General features: G+C 35.1%; 2 protein-coding genes across 3 annotated transcripts in view; one reads left to right on the top strand and one right to left on the bottom strand.

Annotated features, from left to right (window-relative positions):
- Positions 1–941: 941 nt before the first annotated feature.
- LOC107655861 (protein ABHD4-like) lies at positions 942–7,207 on the top strand. Of its 2 annotated transcripts, none has more exons than XM_016443455.1 (9): positions 942–966; positions 1,154–1,334; positions 2,465–2,553; positions 3,390–3,494; positions 3,592–3,874; positions 4,589–4,773; positions 6,222–6,333; positions 6,410–6,596; positions 6,699–7,207. In XM_016443455.1, the coding sequence occupies exons 1-9, from the start codon at positions 957–959 to the stop codon at positions 6,786–6,788; spliced, it is 1,242 nt and encodes a 413-aa protein (XP_016298941.1). In that variant the 5' UTR covers positions 942–956; the 3' UTR covers positions 6,789–7,207. The 2 variants fall into 2 exon arrangements, with proteins under 2 accessions (XP_016298941.1, XP_016298943.1); XM_016443457.1 differs by lacking the exon at positions 942–966 and adding an exon at positions 2,333–2,375 and having other exon boundaries at positions 1,250–1,334.
- Positions 7,208–10,683: 3,476 nt separating this feature from the next.
- The window catches only part of tgm1l1 (transglutaminase 1 like 1), a 26,916-nt gene continuing 23,802 nt past the window's right edge, over positions 10,684–13,797 (bottom strand). Inside the window, exons 12-15 of the mRNA XM_016443454.1 lie at positions 13,413–13,430; positions 12,422–12,564; positions 12,148–12,284; positions 10,684–11,501 (exon numbers count right to left, since the gene is read on the bottom strand). Of these exons, the coding sequence (XP_016298940.1) occupies positions 11,354–11,501; positions 12,148–12,284; positions 12,422–12,564; positions 13,413–13,430 (446 nt within the window). The 3' untranslated portion in view covers positions 10,684–11,353. The remainder of the gene's footprint in view (positions 11,502–12,147; positions 12,285–12,421; positions 12,565–13,412; positions 13,431–13,797) is intronic.

Genomic DNA, 13,797 nt, shown 5'->3' with positions numbered 1-13,797 from the left:
TGTGTGTGTGAGATATATATATATATATATATATATATATATATATATAGAGAGAGAGAGAGAGAGAGAGAGAGAGAGAGAGAGAGAGAGAGAGAGAGAGAGAGAGAGAGAGAGAGAGAGAGAGAGAGAGAGAGAGAGAGAGAGAGAGAGAGAGAGAGAGAGAGAGAGAGAGAGAGAGAGAGAGAGAGAGAGAGAGAGAGAGAGAGAGAGAGAGAGAGAGAGAGAGAGAGAGAGAGAGAGAGAACACATTAAATGTCATACATTATGTATTCCAAAATCTTAACGATACAGTTAAAAAACACCACCAACATTATTATTTGCCTTTTAAGGTCCATGAAGCCCTTACAGACATTATAAGTGGAGTTTGGGAATATATACATTTGACAAGTATACTACCACCAAAACGAAATAACTTTTGGTTCTTGTCTTATATTATTAAATAAGTGTTAATACCAGCCAGTATGAAGGATCCCACACACGCAATGAATCCAGATAAGAAGCTGTTGAAGGGAAACGTTCCCACCAGCACACAGTACAGGAACTGGAACACTCCGGTCAGCAGAATGTACAGCAGATACGCGTCGATCACCTTCAGCTTATTCGGTGTGCTGCTCCTGTACTCCTCCACAAAACGCGATATAACTGAAAACACCGAATTAGACATGGTTTCTGCAGGAATTGTGCACAGACACCCTGGAAATCAAGCAGCGAGGAGACGAATGACGTGTAAGAAAGAGACCGATGTGCGTCCTCTAAACGGTCCCCGCTGGAACGGCAGGTGCATTTTAGTTCCGGTGCTCGTGAAGCGTAAAGCGTTCGTGTTCAATGCAAATCAATTCAACTAATCCTAACCAAACATCCTAATTTTCTCCCAGAGTAATTTTACAAATCCACTCAGAACAACCGGAGACAACTGTGAAACAAACGAAGTATTGTTTTTAATTCTCAAATTCATAATGTATTCAGGTATTTTTTTTCCTAAACATAATTACGCAATAAAATCAAAGCAAAGATGATTCCTTATCACCTTATTAGTACACTGACGGTTTGAAACGTCAACATTTAATTATAAATATATTCACAAATTAAGATAAGACTTGTTTCATGGCATTTTACCCACTTCTGTTATTTCTGTGGCGCGGCTCCTTTAAAGGCGCAGACGTCAGCGTTACAACACATAAACACAACACGGGCTTTAAAGTGACGGTCTGTGTGGCAGTTCCGGTAGTGAATACAAACATCTATGCCAGTCTGTTCTTGTGGTTCTGTCCTGTGTTATGTTTCATACTAATGTCTCCTGCAAACGCCGCAATGCAAGACGGGACTGACACAGAGTGAGTACCGTATTTGAATATACAATCATAATACACTCTTGAGATGCGAGTCGCTCATGTAACATGAAGTTTCCTATTATTATGAAACACACTGTATGTTTAACATGCGACTCTTTCAGAATCCCTGCAGTGAGTGATTGAAATAAAGTAATAGATGAATTCATACTTGGTCTGTCATGATTTGTTCAGGGTGATCTCATAACGTTATGCCAAGTCATGCTGAGCTGTTACATCACTCACTATAGTTATGGCTCGGTTTTTGAACTAAATAACACTTCCAATAATTTACAACTTAACGTTTCTGTGTTATTATTCCTTATAGGAGTGTTAATTTTTAAATGTAAGATTAAAATGTTGATTTAAATGCCAAAGGCAAGTTCCATTCATATGGCGTACAATACAGTTCATAAATAAAATATTATGTTATAATAAAGTGATGCTACCAACATAATTAACATTTAACTTTTTTTTTGTCTTATATCTCATTTCAGATTAATTGATTAATTGTAGATTAATTGTACCTTTTATTCATATCATGTACAGTACGGAGCATAAATGAAAAAATATATATATCTTTTTTTAAATAAATTACATCTCAACTTTTCTGTCTTGTTATTGCTTATAAATTTAAGACTAAAATTTACATTTAAATGCTAATGCCAACTTCCAAATACATGGTGTACAGTACCTACATAAATAAAAATGTATTTTATAATAAAGTGATTCTCCTTAACTTACATTTTCTGTCTTATTATTGCTTATTAGAGTATTCATTTTTAAATTTAAGACTAAAATGTATGTTTTAGTGCTGATGTTAACTTTGATTCACATAGAGTATGGGACAGACCATAAATAACATTTAGTTTTTTTACATTTTATAATAAAGCGATGCTCCTAACATTACTTAACTCTTTATTTAAAACACTATATTTCCTTTGTGTGCTTGCATATGAATTATGCCCTCAAAGCATTATTGATACTGGTTTTATTGCCAGCAGGTGACAGGCTTGTACTGTGTGTAAAGGCAGATGACGTAACGCTGTATGTACAAAGACCAATGACATGGACAGTCTCATAGTCCTACTGCTCTCATCCATTCACTGACTTAATATTTTTCTCTTTTTCTTCAGACAGACCTCTGGGAACTGGTCTTGGTGGCCCTCTTGGAGACCAACATCCATGTCGTTATTGAAAAGTGCCGAAGCTAAAATTCTTGCCTGTAAGATCCTCACTGTCCCCTTTTAATATTTAGAAAATGTGTCCAATTATAATATGTGACCCTGGACCACAAAACCAGTCTTAAGTGTCAATTTTTCGAAATTGAGATGTATACGTCATCTGAAAGCTGAATAAATAAGCTTTCCATTGATTTATGGTTTGTTATGATGGGATAATATTTGGCCGAGATACAACTATTTGAATATCTGGAATTTGAGGGTGCAAAAAAATCAAAATATTGAGAAAATCACCTTTAAAGCTGTCCAAATGAAGTTCTTAGCAATGCATATTACTAATCAAAACTGAAGTTTTGATATATTTACGGTAGGACATTTACAAAATATCTTCATGGAACATGATCTTTACTTAATATCCTAATGATTTTTTTTTGTGGCATAAAAGAAAAATCTATAATTTTGACCCCCATACAATGTATTTATGGCTATTGCTACAAATATACCCCAGCGACTTAAGACTGGTTTTGTGCTCCAGGATCACATATTATAATGCCCTATTCTATTATTTGGTAACACTTTAATTTAAGGTGTCCTTGTTACACGTTACATGTACTTACTTATTATAATAACAATAAATTATGCATAATTACATGCAAGTAACCCTAATCCTAACCCTAACCATATAGTAAGTACATGTAGTTAATATTACTCAGTACTTAAATGTATAATTACACTGTAACCAGGACACCTTCAAATAAAGTGTAACCGTATTATTCATAATATTATATTTATTGAGATTGCATTTTATTTAAATATTTTTTTTATTTCATTACAATATTTTAATTCATTTTTATCCCAAAATATTCTGCCTGTTGTTCAGGTCTCCAGAATGACGTATGGTCCAGATTTGTGACATTGCCAAATCAAAACAGAATATGGACCCTTAAAGTCACCAACAAATCAGCCCGCAAACATAAAGACCAAGGTAGAGTTTCTATTCCTCTTCTACAGTGGCTGATTGTAAAAGTATTTTGCACAGTTAGATATTGTCTGACCCATACCGTGTCCCTGTCTCTCTATAGCCACGCCCCTAGTGATGGTCCATGGGTTTGGAGGGGGCGTCGGTCTCTGGATCCGTAACCTGGATGCTTTGAGTTGCTCTCGAACTGTCTACGCCTTTGACCTGCTGGGCTTCGGTCGCAGCTCTCGCCCCTCGTTCCCGTCTGATGCCTCATTGGCTGAGGAGCAGTTTATTACTTCCATAGAGCAGTGGAGACAATCACTGGGGCTGGAGCGCATGATCCTATTGGGCCACAGCCTGGGTGGTTACCTAGCAACATCCTATACAATCCAATATCCAGAAAGGTACAAAAAAGCTTATAAATTATAGTACAATAAATTGCAATAGTTTATAACAGCAGCTGTCATTTACTGAGCTATAGTTCATTTAAAATCAAAAAAAAAAAAAAAGGGAACTTATTTCATGGAACACAAAAGAATGAGGTAGAATGTTTACTGATCCTTTTTTAATTGCTATAAAATATTTAAATGTTTAATTTATGTCATGCATTATCAAATTTTGTTTAAAAATACCAACTTTTGGCAGTCTGAGCAAATAATGAGTCAAAAAAAGGTTAAAAAGGATGTTTTTGCAAAAGTAAACCAAAATATAAAAGCAAAATGTAAATGCAAAACAGATCATACAAAATATAAAATAAAATAAAATTGTAAAAGAAAAGAAAATGTTTGCTGAATTGCTTATGTTACTCTGTTGGTTGAAAATGTCTGCTAAATGTATAAATGTTAATGAAATAAATATAAATAAAACAACATAAAATCAAAAACACAAAAATCTAAGTAATTTTAAAGAAATATTGTACAAGCACACTATGAAATAAAAAAATATTTCATCAAATTAACTCTATAGGTTTTAAAATAAGAAAGAGTAAATACAGTATATTGTTCAAAATGAACACAAAAGAATTCTGACATTTTGGTTGTCAGACTTTGTGGAGGATGTTATAATTGTTAATATAATGAACGACACGACCTTGACAGCAGTTGTGTTTTGTGCACTAGAGTCAGTCACCTCATCCTGGTGGACGCGTGGGGTTTCCCTGAGCGACCTCAGCCTCAGTTACAGGGGTCAGGAGGTCAAGGGTCAGAGGTTAAAAGGGTCTCGCTGCCTCGCTGGGTGAAAGCTCTGGCGTCAGTGTTCAGCTTCTTCAATCCGCTGGCTGTTATCAGAGCAGCCGGACCCTGGGGTGAGTATAAGGAGTTACTGTCCATTGACTAGCACACTAACTGAAATGTAACCTCATATTTTACTGATCTGGAGCAATTTTCATAAGCTTTGCTCCTCACATGAAGTGCACAGGACATGCAATTTTGTCAGGACCACTATCATCAAATATGATTGACAATTAGCGTACAGTTTGGATTGGCGGTATGGTTCCGTTCTGGGCAAGAACTCCCTGCGCATACATGCAGCCTAGCATGGATGAGAGCAGGGAGAGCAGCAATAACCCCCCAGGGTAAACAGAACAGAACTAACATAAATGTATTGCAGATATCGTTAAAGTTCAATCATTTTATGTACACATTTTAGAATTAGTCTGATTCAAGGAGAATCAGAAGGCTGAATCCTGACTGACAGAGGAGGAGCTGGGGATGGAGGAGGGTAATTAGCTATTGAGCAATACGAAAACTGCTGATAATACTGAGGGACCCTATATATGAATGCTTAGATAGGTGTCGTATTCCTATAGGTAGATGGGGATCAGCTGAGAGTCAGCTGATGCGAGCTTGACTAACGTGACCTGCCAGAACTAACGCTACGCTTGATTTCACTACTGATTTCAATAGCCTTCATCAGTAAAGCTAAGCTAAGCTGCATTGTCAAAGATTTCTGATGCTTCTGCTATAATGACAAGGCTGCTCATTTTAATCTTTTCATTTAAAAAACTAGGAGTTGTCAGTATAGTAAAATCATAAATAATAAATTCCATAATTCTAATAATGGAATGTTCTTAATGGCTTACACTTATTAACAATGAAAGTTTCTTCTAGTTATTTTTACTCACGAATAGCATTTTCTACCTGATAAAATATTTAAGAGTTTGGGGAAAATGTATATAAATTAGTTTCAGAATTTTTTTTAATAATAATTATTCATTATAAAAAATAGAATTGAAATAATATGGTTTACATCTTTTATTAATAATGAATTTAAGAATGTCTTTGTCTTTTCTAGATTGTGATTACTGTTTTTTACTTACATGTAGCATTTTCTACCTGATATATTTTAGAGCTTGACAAAATTTTATATAAATTAATTAAATATATATTAAAAATTGTAATATATATTGAGAACCACTGCTCTATAATAAGCATAAAAATGCGTAACTTTAAAAATAGTAAAATATTCTGATTTGTAATTAAAATTGACACACATTTTTCTAGCTTTTTCTGACATCTTTTTCACTGTTGCAGTGCATTATGGGATTGACTTCTTCATAAATCTTACATGGGATTATGCCTTAGACTTGATTTGAACAAAACTAGGTATCTAATGCTGCTTACCTTTTTAAAGCTTTAAAATGCTGTCTATGTAGGCAGCTTACTAGGTTTTGGGACACGAGCAAGTGAAGATTTGCTTTGATTCAAGTTGATGTTCATAATCTGTTATTCAAGACATCATGTGTTCATGCAGGTCCAGGGCTGGTAAACCGTTTCCGTCCCGACTTCAAGAGGAAGTTTGAGGATCTGTTTGATGACGACACCATGACGCAGTACATTTACCACTGTAACGCTCAGGACCCCAGGTACAGTCTTTCTACACATGCATTCTCCTAAAGATGCAGAAGAAACTGTATATATATAATTGTCTTTTCCTCTCAGTGGTGAGGTGGGCTTCAAAGCCATGTCTGAGTCTCTCGGCTGGGCCAAGAGGCCGATGGTTCAGCGTGTTCTTCTGCTGCCCCCGTCGATGCCCGTCAGCATGCTGTACGGCGCGTCGTCCTGGGTGGACTCATCTACTGGAAACATAGTCACTCAGATCAGAGGCAAAAGCCCCACCAGCGTCATGGTGAGAAATGATTGCGTTTGCAATGCAGGACACTTTTTAAATTCACTGTAGATATCAGAAATATTAAAAATGACTAAAAATCTCTGACTTTTCTCTGTACAGCTGATCGAAGATGCTTCCCATCACGTCTACGCCGACCAGCCTGAAGAGTTCAACCGAGTGGTTGAGAGTATTTGTAATACTGTAGACTAAATAAGATGCACGTTGGTTTGTAGGTGTGGGCATTTGTATTTTTGAAAGGTCTGTCCTCCTGGGTTTGTGGGATCAGGTTAATAGAAACCTTTAAAGGCAAAGATGTTCTCAGACCTTGTCGCTTCATATTCTGAATTTACTATTTGTGGCCTTTAATGTGGAAAGGCTCTGTGATTGTACTGCATGATTTAATGGAAGCTGGTTGTGTTTGTATTTTCTAACCTATATTTTATTCAGATTTCTTTACAATCGTGGACTGAGAAAATCATCCTACCTGTTAAACCTGTGTCATGAATGCACTGACAATGTTTGGACAGTCATATTGACTAAAAGAAGAGATGTTTAATAATTCAGTTAGCATTATAAAGGATTGTCTGTTTTTATAATGTCCATATCTTAATACATTGCTATACCTTTAATAAGATGTGTCTGCATTTGTTTTTCTTTATAGACTTATATACTATATATACTTCTGCAGTGGTTATTTTTATGTATATATGCAGTGTTGGGGGTAACGCATTACAAGTAACACGAGTTACGTAATCAGATTACTTTTTTCAAGTAACTAGTAAAGTAACGCATTACTTTTTAATTTACAATAAAATATCTGAGTTACTTTTTCAAATAAGTAACTCCAGTTACTTTGTTTTCCCATTCATTGACTGACAACTCTCCTGTCCCCATGTTGAGAGAAATCGGGAGTAAGTGCAGAGGCGCTGTGTGAACAAAATGTTACTGTAGTTCTAGACTAAATGTCAACGTGCATTTACTCATCTCACTTGCACAAAAACAGATTCAGTATTCCTCAAAATGAATGAAAACAGTGCAATGCAAACCTGCAATAATTAAATGTATTAAATAACACAAATATCTTTTATGCATTTAATCACATTTTATTAATCAATATCTTTGCTGCCGACTTTCGATGATCCAATTCAGCCATATTAATAAGCAAAAATGACATATGTTTTTCTTTCTTTTTGTTTCATTGCTGAAGAGTGTTGAACTTTCTTCTCCTGCATTCTATGCTTCATGCAATCCAGAATGGCTGAGATGTATGTATGAGATGTATTGAGATGAAATGTATTCGTTTCACTTTTGGTGTGAAAGGGCCTTTACATTTGCCAAAAATAGAAATTTTTACATTAAAAACAAATTAGCAAGCCCAGCCCAAATGAGAAAAAGTAACGCAAAAGTAACGTAACGCATTACTTTCCATAAAAAGTAACTAAGTAATGCAATTAGTTACTTTTTTAGGGAGTAACGCAATATTGTAATGCATTACTTTTAAAAGTAACTTTCCCCAACACTGTTATATGTAAATACACTTTTATGTATATTTTATGTATATATACACATCTCCTTGGTTCCCTCGACACAAACCCAAAAGGATTTTTGGATTATTGCAGAAAATATGCTCGGTGACCAACACAAGTTTGTGATTCTTAAAGGGTTAGTTCACCCAAAAATGAAAATTCTGTCATTAATTTCTCACCCTGTTTTTGTTCCAAACCTGTAAGACCTTCGTTCATCTTCGGAACACAATTTAAGATATTTTTGATTAAATCTGAGAGCTCTCTGACCCTCCATAGACAGCAACACAACTGTAATGCTCCCAGTTCCAGAAACGTAGCAAGGACATCGGTAAAATAGTCCATGTGGAAAGAATATCACAACGCATGCGCTTGCTTCTGCTTCATGTAAACAAGGCATGCGCTTGCTGTTGCATAAGTGTAGGTAAGCAGCAGCGCCATGCACATTGCGCATGCGTCGTGGTACTCTTTCCACAATGGTGGCGCACTGCTGCAGACAGCAGGAGGAGGAATTTTTGCTTTCTTTGCGCACACAAAATATTCTCGTAGCTTTGTAAAATTACGGTTAAACCCCTGATGTCACATGGACTGTTTTACCGATGTCCATGCTACGTTTCTGGACCTGGAAACATTGCAGTTGTGTTGCTGTTTATGGAGGGTCAGAAAGCGCTCAGATTTAATGAAAAATATCTTAATTTGCGTTCAGAAAACGAACGAAGGTCTGGGTTTGGAACGACATGAGGGTGAGTAATTAATGACAGAATTTTAACTTTTTTGGGTGAACTGTCCCTTTAAATGTTGTTTATCATGACAATCTTTAAAAAAGAACAACTTTTGTGAATCCTGAAAGCGTAACTGCACCACGATCACGTGACTTTAACTTTTTCCATGTAAGTTTGAGTTAGAAATAGACTAGTTTGCAAGAGCGTGATCATAAACGCAAATGAGGCTGTAAAAGCGGACTAGTGAGTAGAAGAGTTTACCTGTTCGGCGTGTCTCTGACAACCTCTCCAGTCATACCATTGCCCATTAAAGGGATAGTTCACCCAAAAATGAAAATTTGATGTTTATCAGCTTACCCCCAGGGCATCCAAGATGTAGGTGACTTTGTTTCTTCAGTAGAACACAAATGATGATTTTTAACTCCAGCCGTTGCAGTCTATCAGTCGTATAATGCATGGCAATGGTAACAAAATCTATGAGAGTAAAAAAAACATGCACAGACAAATCCAAATTAAACCCTGCGGCTCATGACGACACATTGATGTCCTAAGACACGAAACGATCGGTTTGTGCGAGAAACCGAACAGTATTTATATCATTTTTTACCTCTAATACACCACTATGTCCAACTGCCTTGAGCGCACGCACGGCATCGGCACGGCACAGATAAACATCAAATTTTCATTTTTGGATGAACTATCCCTTTAAGCCACTTGTTAGCATAAAAGCTTGAAATAAATCAGGAGTGGTGCGTTACTGGTGTATAGTATGGCATAGATTAGAATAAACGTGAAAATATCCTGATCTTGTTTTAATAGACCCTAGTGTTGAAATGCTAAATAATTTCTGTTTGGGCCCAATAAAATACGTAATCTGTGCAGAACCCTATTTTGTTTCTGGGAGCTGTTCTCATTCCTCTTGTGATTATAATTAAGTAACAGTACGAAGCGCTAGATGCAGCATTTTGCTTTTTGAGGAGATTATGCAACTGATTTCATCATAGAATAAAGGAACAATTCGTTGCATACTTACTGTATACAGTATAATCCCTACTATTGTTAAAATGGCATGAAACAGTATGCCGTATGCAACAATAAATGTTTCAAACAGTATACTATGCTAGTAGCATTGCTACATCACAAATGTTTTTTTTTTCTTAATCCAATTTTGTGCCAACATGGCAGTCTAATCTATATAAAATGGTTCAATATTTAAAAAAATACCTGACCATGTTTCTGACTTGTTCATACTAGAAATGGAAAGTATCAAATGCATTTCAGTGTGAGACACCACATATAATCTGCAGTGTTTTTTTCTTGTATACTGCACATCTTGACAGATGTAGTAGGACATTCAGAACAGGTAAATACAGAAAATACACAGCCCATAGATTCCATACTGCAAAAATAGTATAAATAGTATGCTGCTATGCATTACCATAGACTGTAACATTACAAACATATGTATTATTTATTTATTTAAATCACACTAAGAAACAAGTAAGAGCAGGTGTGCAATGCAGAAAAGGGAAAGAATTTATAAATAAATATTATTTATATATACTCAACACTATGTTATCCATGAATGGATGAATTTGTGGTAAACAATTTGAAATGCAGCAACACTCTAAATTGAGGCACAGCTGATTGGTGTGAGCAGATTGTTCAATAAACTTCTTCAACAGGTTCATCTCATCACAGATGACATTTGTTCCAATCCAAACACAAGGGAGTTTTTTTACTTCGTCTTTCCAAATCAAACACACAAGTCTCGTCTTGTCAAGCAGATGAAAGACACATCTTCAAAAAAAACTACCACAGAAAACAGAATGGTGTAAATAAAATGTTATTTTTTTAAGAAAAAAAAATACATTATATTAATAATACAAACAAACATAAACTACTTTTATCTCCTTCATAAAAACCTAATATGCCATAAAGTGTAAGTGTCTTCATATGTTTTCATAGTTGAAGGTTTGCAGTCTTTGTAATAGCAAAATTATGTGAGGATACAACAGAATTATGCATCAGACCCCAATGCAGCTCGATATGAAATCATTATTAATATTAATAATTTACTCGAAGGCACATTCTATTATTATGAGTCCATAATAGTCATCATTGTGAACAGTATGCAATATAAGGCGCTACAGGTGCATAGAAATGAAATGCATAATCTACATGTGTTTATCCACAATAAAATATATATATATTTTTTTAGATTATCAGTCATTAAATAAAATTTGAATACACGTTAATATATCAGCTTACTTTTTCAGTGGTGAACAGAACCATTTGATCAACTAAACTAAAGTAACAGTTAATAGACACAATAAAGCAAAGCAATACAGTATTTTAAATAAATAATGTCGAAAATGAAATAAAAACAAACTTCAAATTAGGGGCATACAGTAGGAACGATTGTATGTGAAAAAGAGGGTTATTTCTTTAAGATGTCTGACTGTAGAAATAACCATATTGCTCAGCGTAAACTACTTATCTGTGCAGTTACTGATAATGATAACTGAATTCACTGGCTCTCGTGAACATCGATGTCGGCCACGCCGTGCACCTGCGTCAGCTGTCTGCAGTCCAGAGACGCCACCAGCTTCCTCTTGCCCGCTATCGTGGGGATGAAGTGCTCCGTCACCGTCACGTTGGCATGTTTGCTCACATCACTGAGAAAACAGAGAAAGAGAAGACATATACAATACATATACATATACATATACATATACAATACAATAGAAAGCAACTTCAGAGAGTCATAAAGAGCAGTGAACTGAACTGAGTGCATATATATATATATTGTTTAGTAATTTTAGTACTTCAGTTTCAACTCTTTTATTTCAGTTTGTCACCAAAGCAACTTTTGTCATTTACAATTAATTTCAATTTAAGTTTTTGAATATTAGGTTTTTCATCTAATTTTTACATTTTAAACAACTATTTTATATTATATTTATATTCACTATTTTATATGAACTAATCAAACAACTATTTATTTTATTATTTTCCTATTAGATATTGTGCAACATTCAACAAAACTCCACTTGTATTGTATGGTATTGGAAAAGGGAAATCATAGAGAGCGCTTTAGCAGTTTTAAATAATTGTATTTAAAAATATCCTACAGGGCCATTTTTTCCAGTCCATAATCATAACAGTCCTGTTGGGAACTTTGTGCTTTGGGATCTAGATTTTATGTTGTGTTTTGATTATGTAAGAAATTCCCATTAGGATCCTTCAGGATTGTTTCCAAATGGTAGAATTCTGAGAGGAACCCTGCACACATTCCGCTCAGGATGACTGTGAGGCTCTTACCCGACTCTGATGGGATGGAGGTCTCTCAGCCCCAGTCCTTCCACTCGGATGACCACATTACGCAGAGTACAAGGCAGAGGATTTGTGAATGTGATCTTCGCGGACATCTCCTTGCCCACATATGCCTCTCCCATAGGCTACAACAAGAAATTGAGGATATTTACAAACCCTCTCTGTTTTGACATGGAGCAAAACATTCAGCAAAACCAGTATTGTGGTCAAATGAACTGCACAGTGGTAAAAAGCATGCAGCTGAGGGTTCTGGAAGTCTCACCTCAATGTTGAGATCAGGCGTTCGGAGCCTAAAGCTGGTCTGATTGGCCAAAACCTGCTGGGTCTCACTGACCCGTCCAGACAGAGTCAGCATGAGCGCGGCCTGATCCACCAGCTGATTCTGATACTGCGTGTATGGCAGCCGTGCACCTGCGTCAGCTGTCTGCAGTCCAGAGACGCCACCAGCTTCCTCTTGCCCGCTATCGTGGGGATGAAGTGCTCCGTCACCGTCACGTTGGCATGTTTGCTCACATCACTGAGAAAACAGAGAAAGAGAAGACATATACAATACATATACATATACATATACATATACAATACAATAGAAAGCAACTTCAGAGAGTCATAAAGAGCAGTGAACTGAACTGAGTGCAGGTCATTGTTATTTAGTATGATTTATATTATAGTTTTTATAATTATTATAGTACACTATTATAGTATTTATTCATATTTAGAATTAGCTTTTATTTTTATTTGATCAGTTCTCATTTTAAGTTTTGTAATTATGTAATGTTTTTTGTAATTTTTTAAAGATTTTTTTTTTATCTAATTTTTATTTGTCACTTTTAGTCATTTTAATAGAGCAAGAGCAATGAACTGAATTGTGTACAGGTCAGTGATATTTAGTATTTTATATTAGAATATGTATTATATTATAGTTGTTTGAATCTATTATAGTAAAGTATTACAGTATTTATTAATATTTAGAATTAGGCTTTATTTTTATATATTAATTTTTTTATTTAGATTTTAGTTTATATTTTAGTAACTTTAATTTCGACAATTTTATTAGTTTTTGTTTTGTATTATTAGTTTATATGTATATGTATGTATATGTGACCCAGCAAGCAGTCTTAAGTCGCTGGGGTATATTTGTAGCAATAGCCAAAAGTACATTGTATGGGTCAAAATGATCGATTTTTCTTTTATGCAAAAAATCATTAGGATATTAAGTTAAAGATCATGTTCCATGAAGATATTTGGCAAATTTCCCCATTCAATGATCTTCTCTGAAGGACGTAAAATAGACATAAAGAGATCATCAGCAATGCTTATGAGCTTTACACGTGAGATTCCTCAGTTTATTCGGTATACTGCCTATTTTTAAACAGTATGTGGATTAAATAAATAAATAAATAAAATGTTAATAATTGTTTTCTTTTTATCATATCTCGATTTTTTTGTACCCTCAGATTCCAGATTTTCAAATAGCTGTATCTCGGCCAAATATTGTAACAAACCATACATCAATGGAAAGCTTATTTATTCATACATAATTGACCCTTATGACTGGTTTTGTGGTGCAAGGTCACACACACACACACATATATGAAATAACTGATTTACTGAAATAAATATAAAGCTAAATAATATATA

Source organism: Sinocyclocheilus anshuiensis, unplaced genomic scaffold, assembly GCF_001515605.1.
Source record: "Sinocyclocheilus anshuiensis isolate Anshui unplaced genomic scaffold, SAMN03320099.WGS_v1.1 scaffold1373, whole genome shotgun sequence".
Classification (NCBI taxonomy): domain Eukaryota; kingdom Metazoa; phylum Chordata; class Actinopteri; order Cypriniformes; family Cyprinidae; genus Sinocyclocheilus; species Sinocyclocheilus anshuiensis.
Note: the sequence above shows the minus strand (reverse complement) of the source record. Positions and strands in the feature narration are given on the sequence as shown.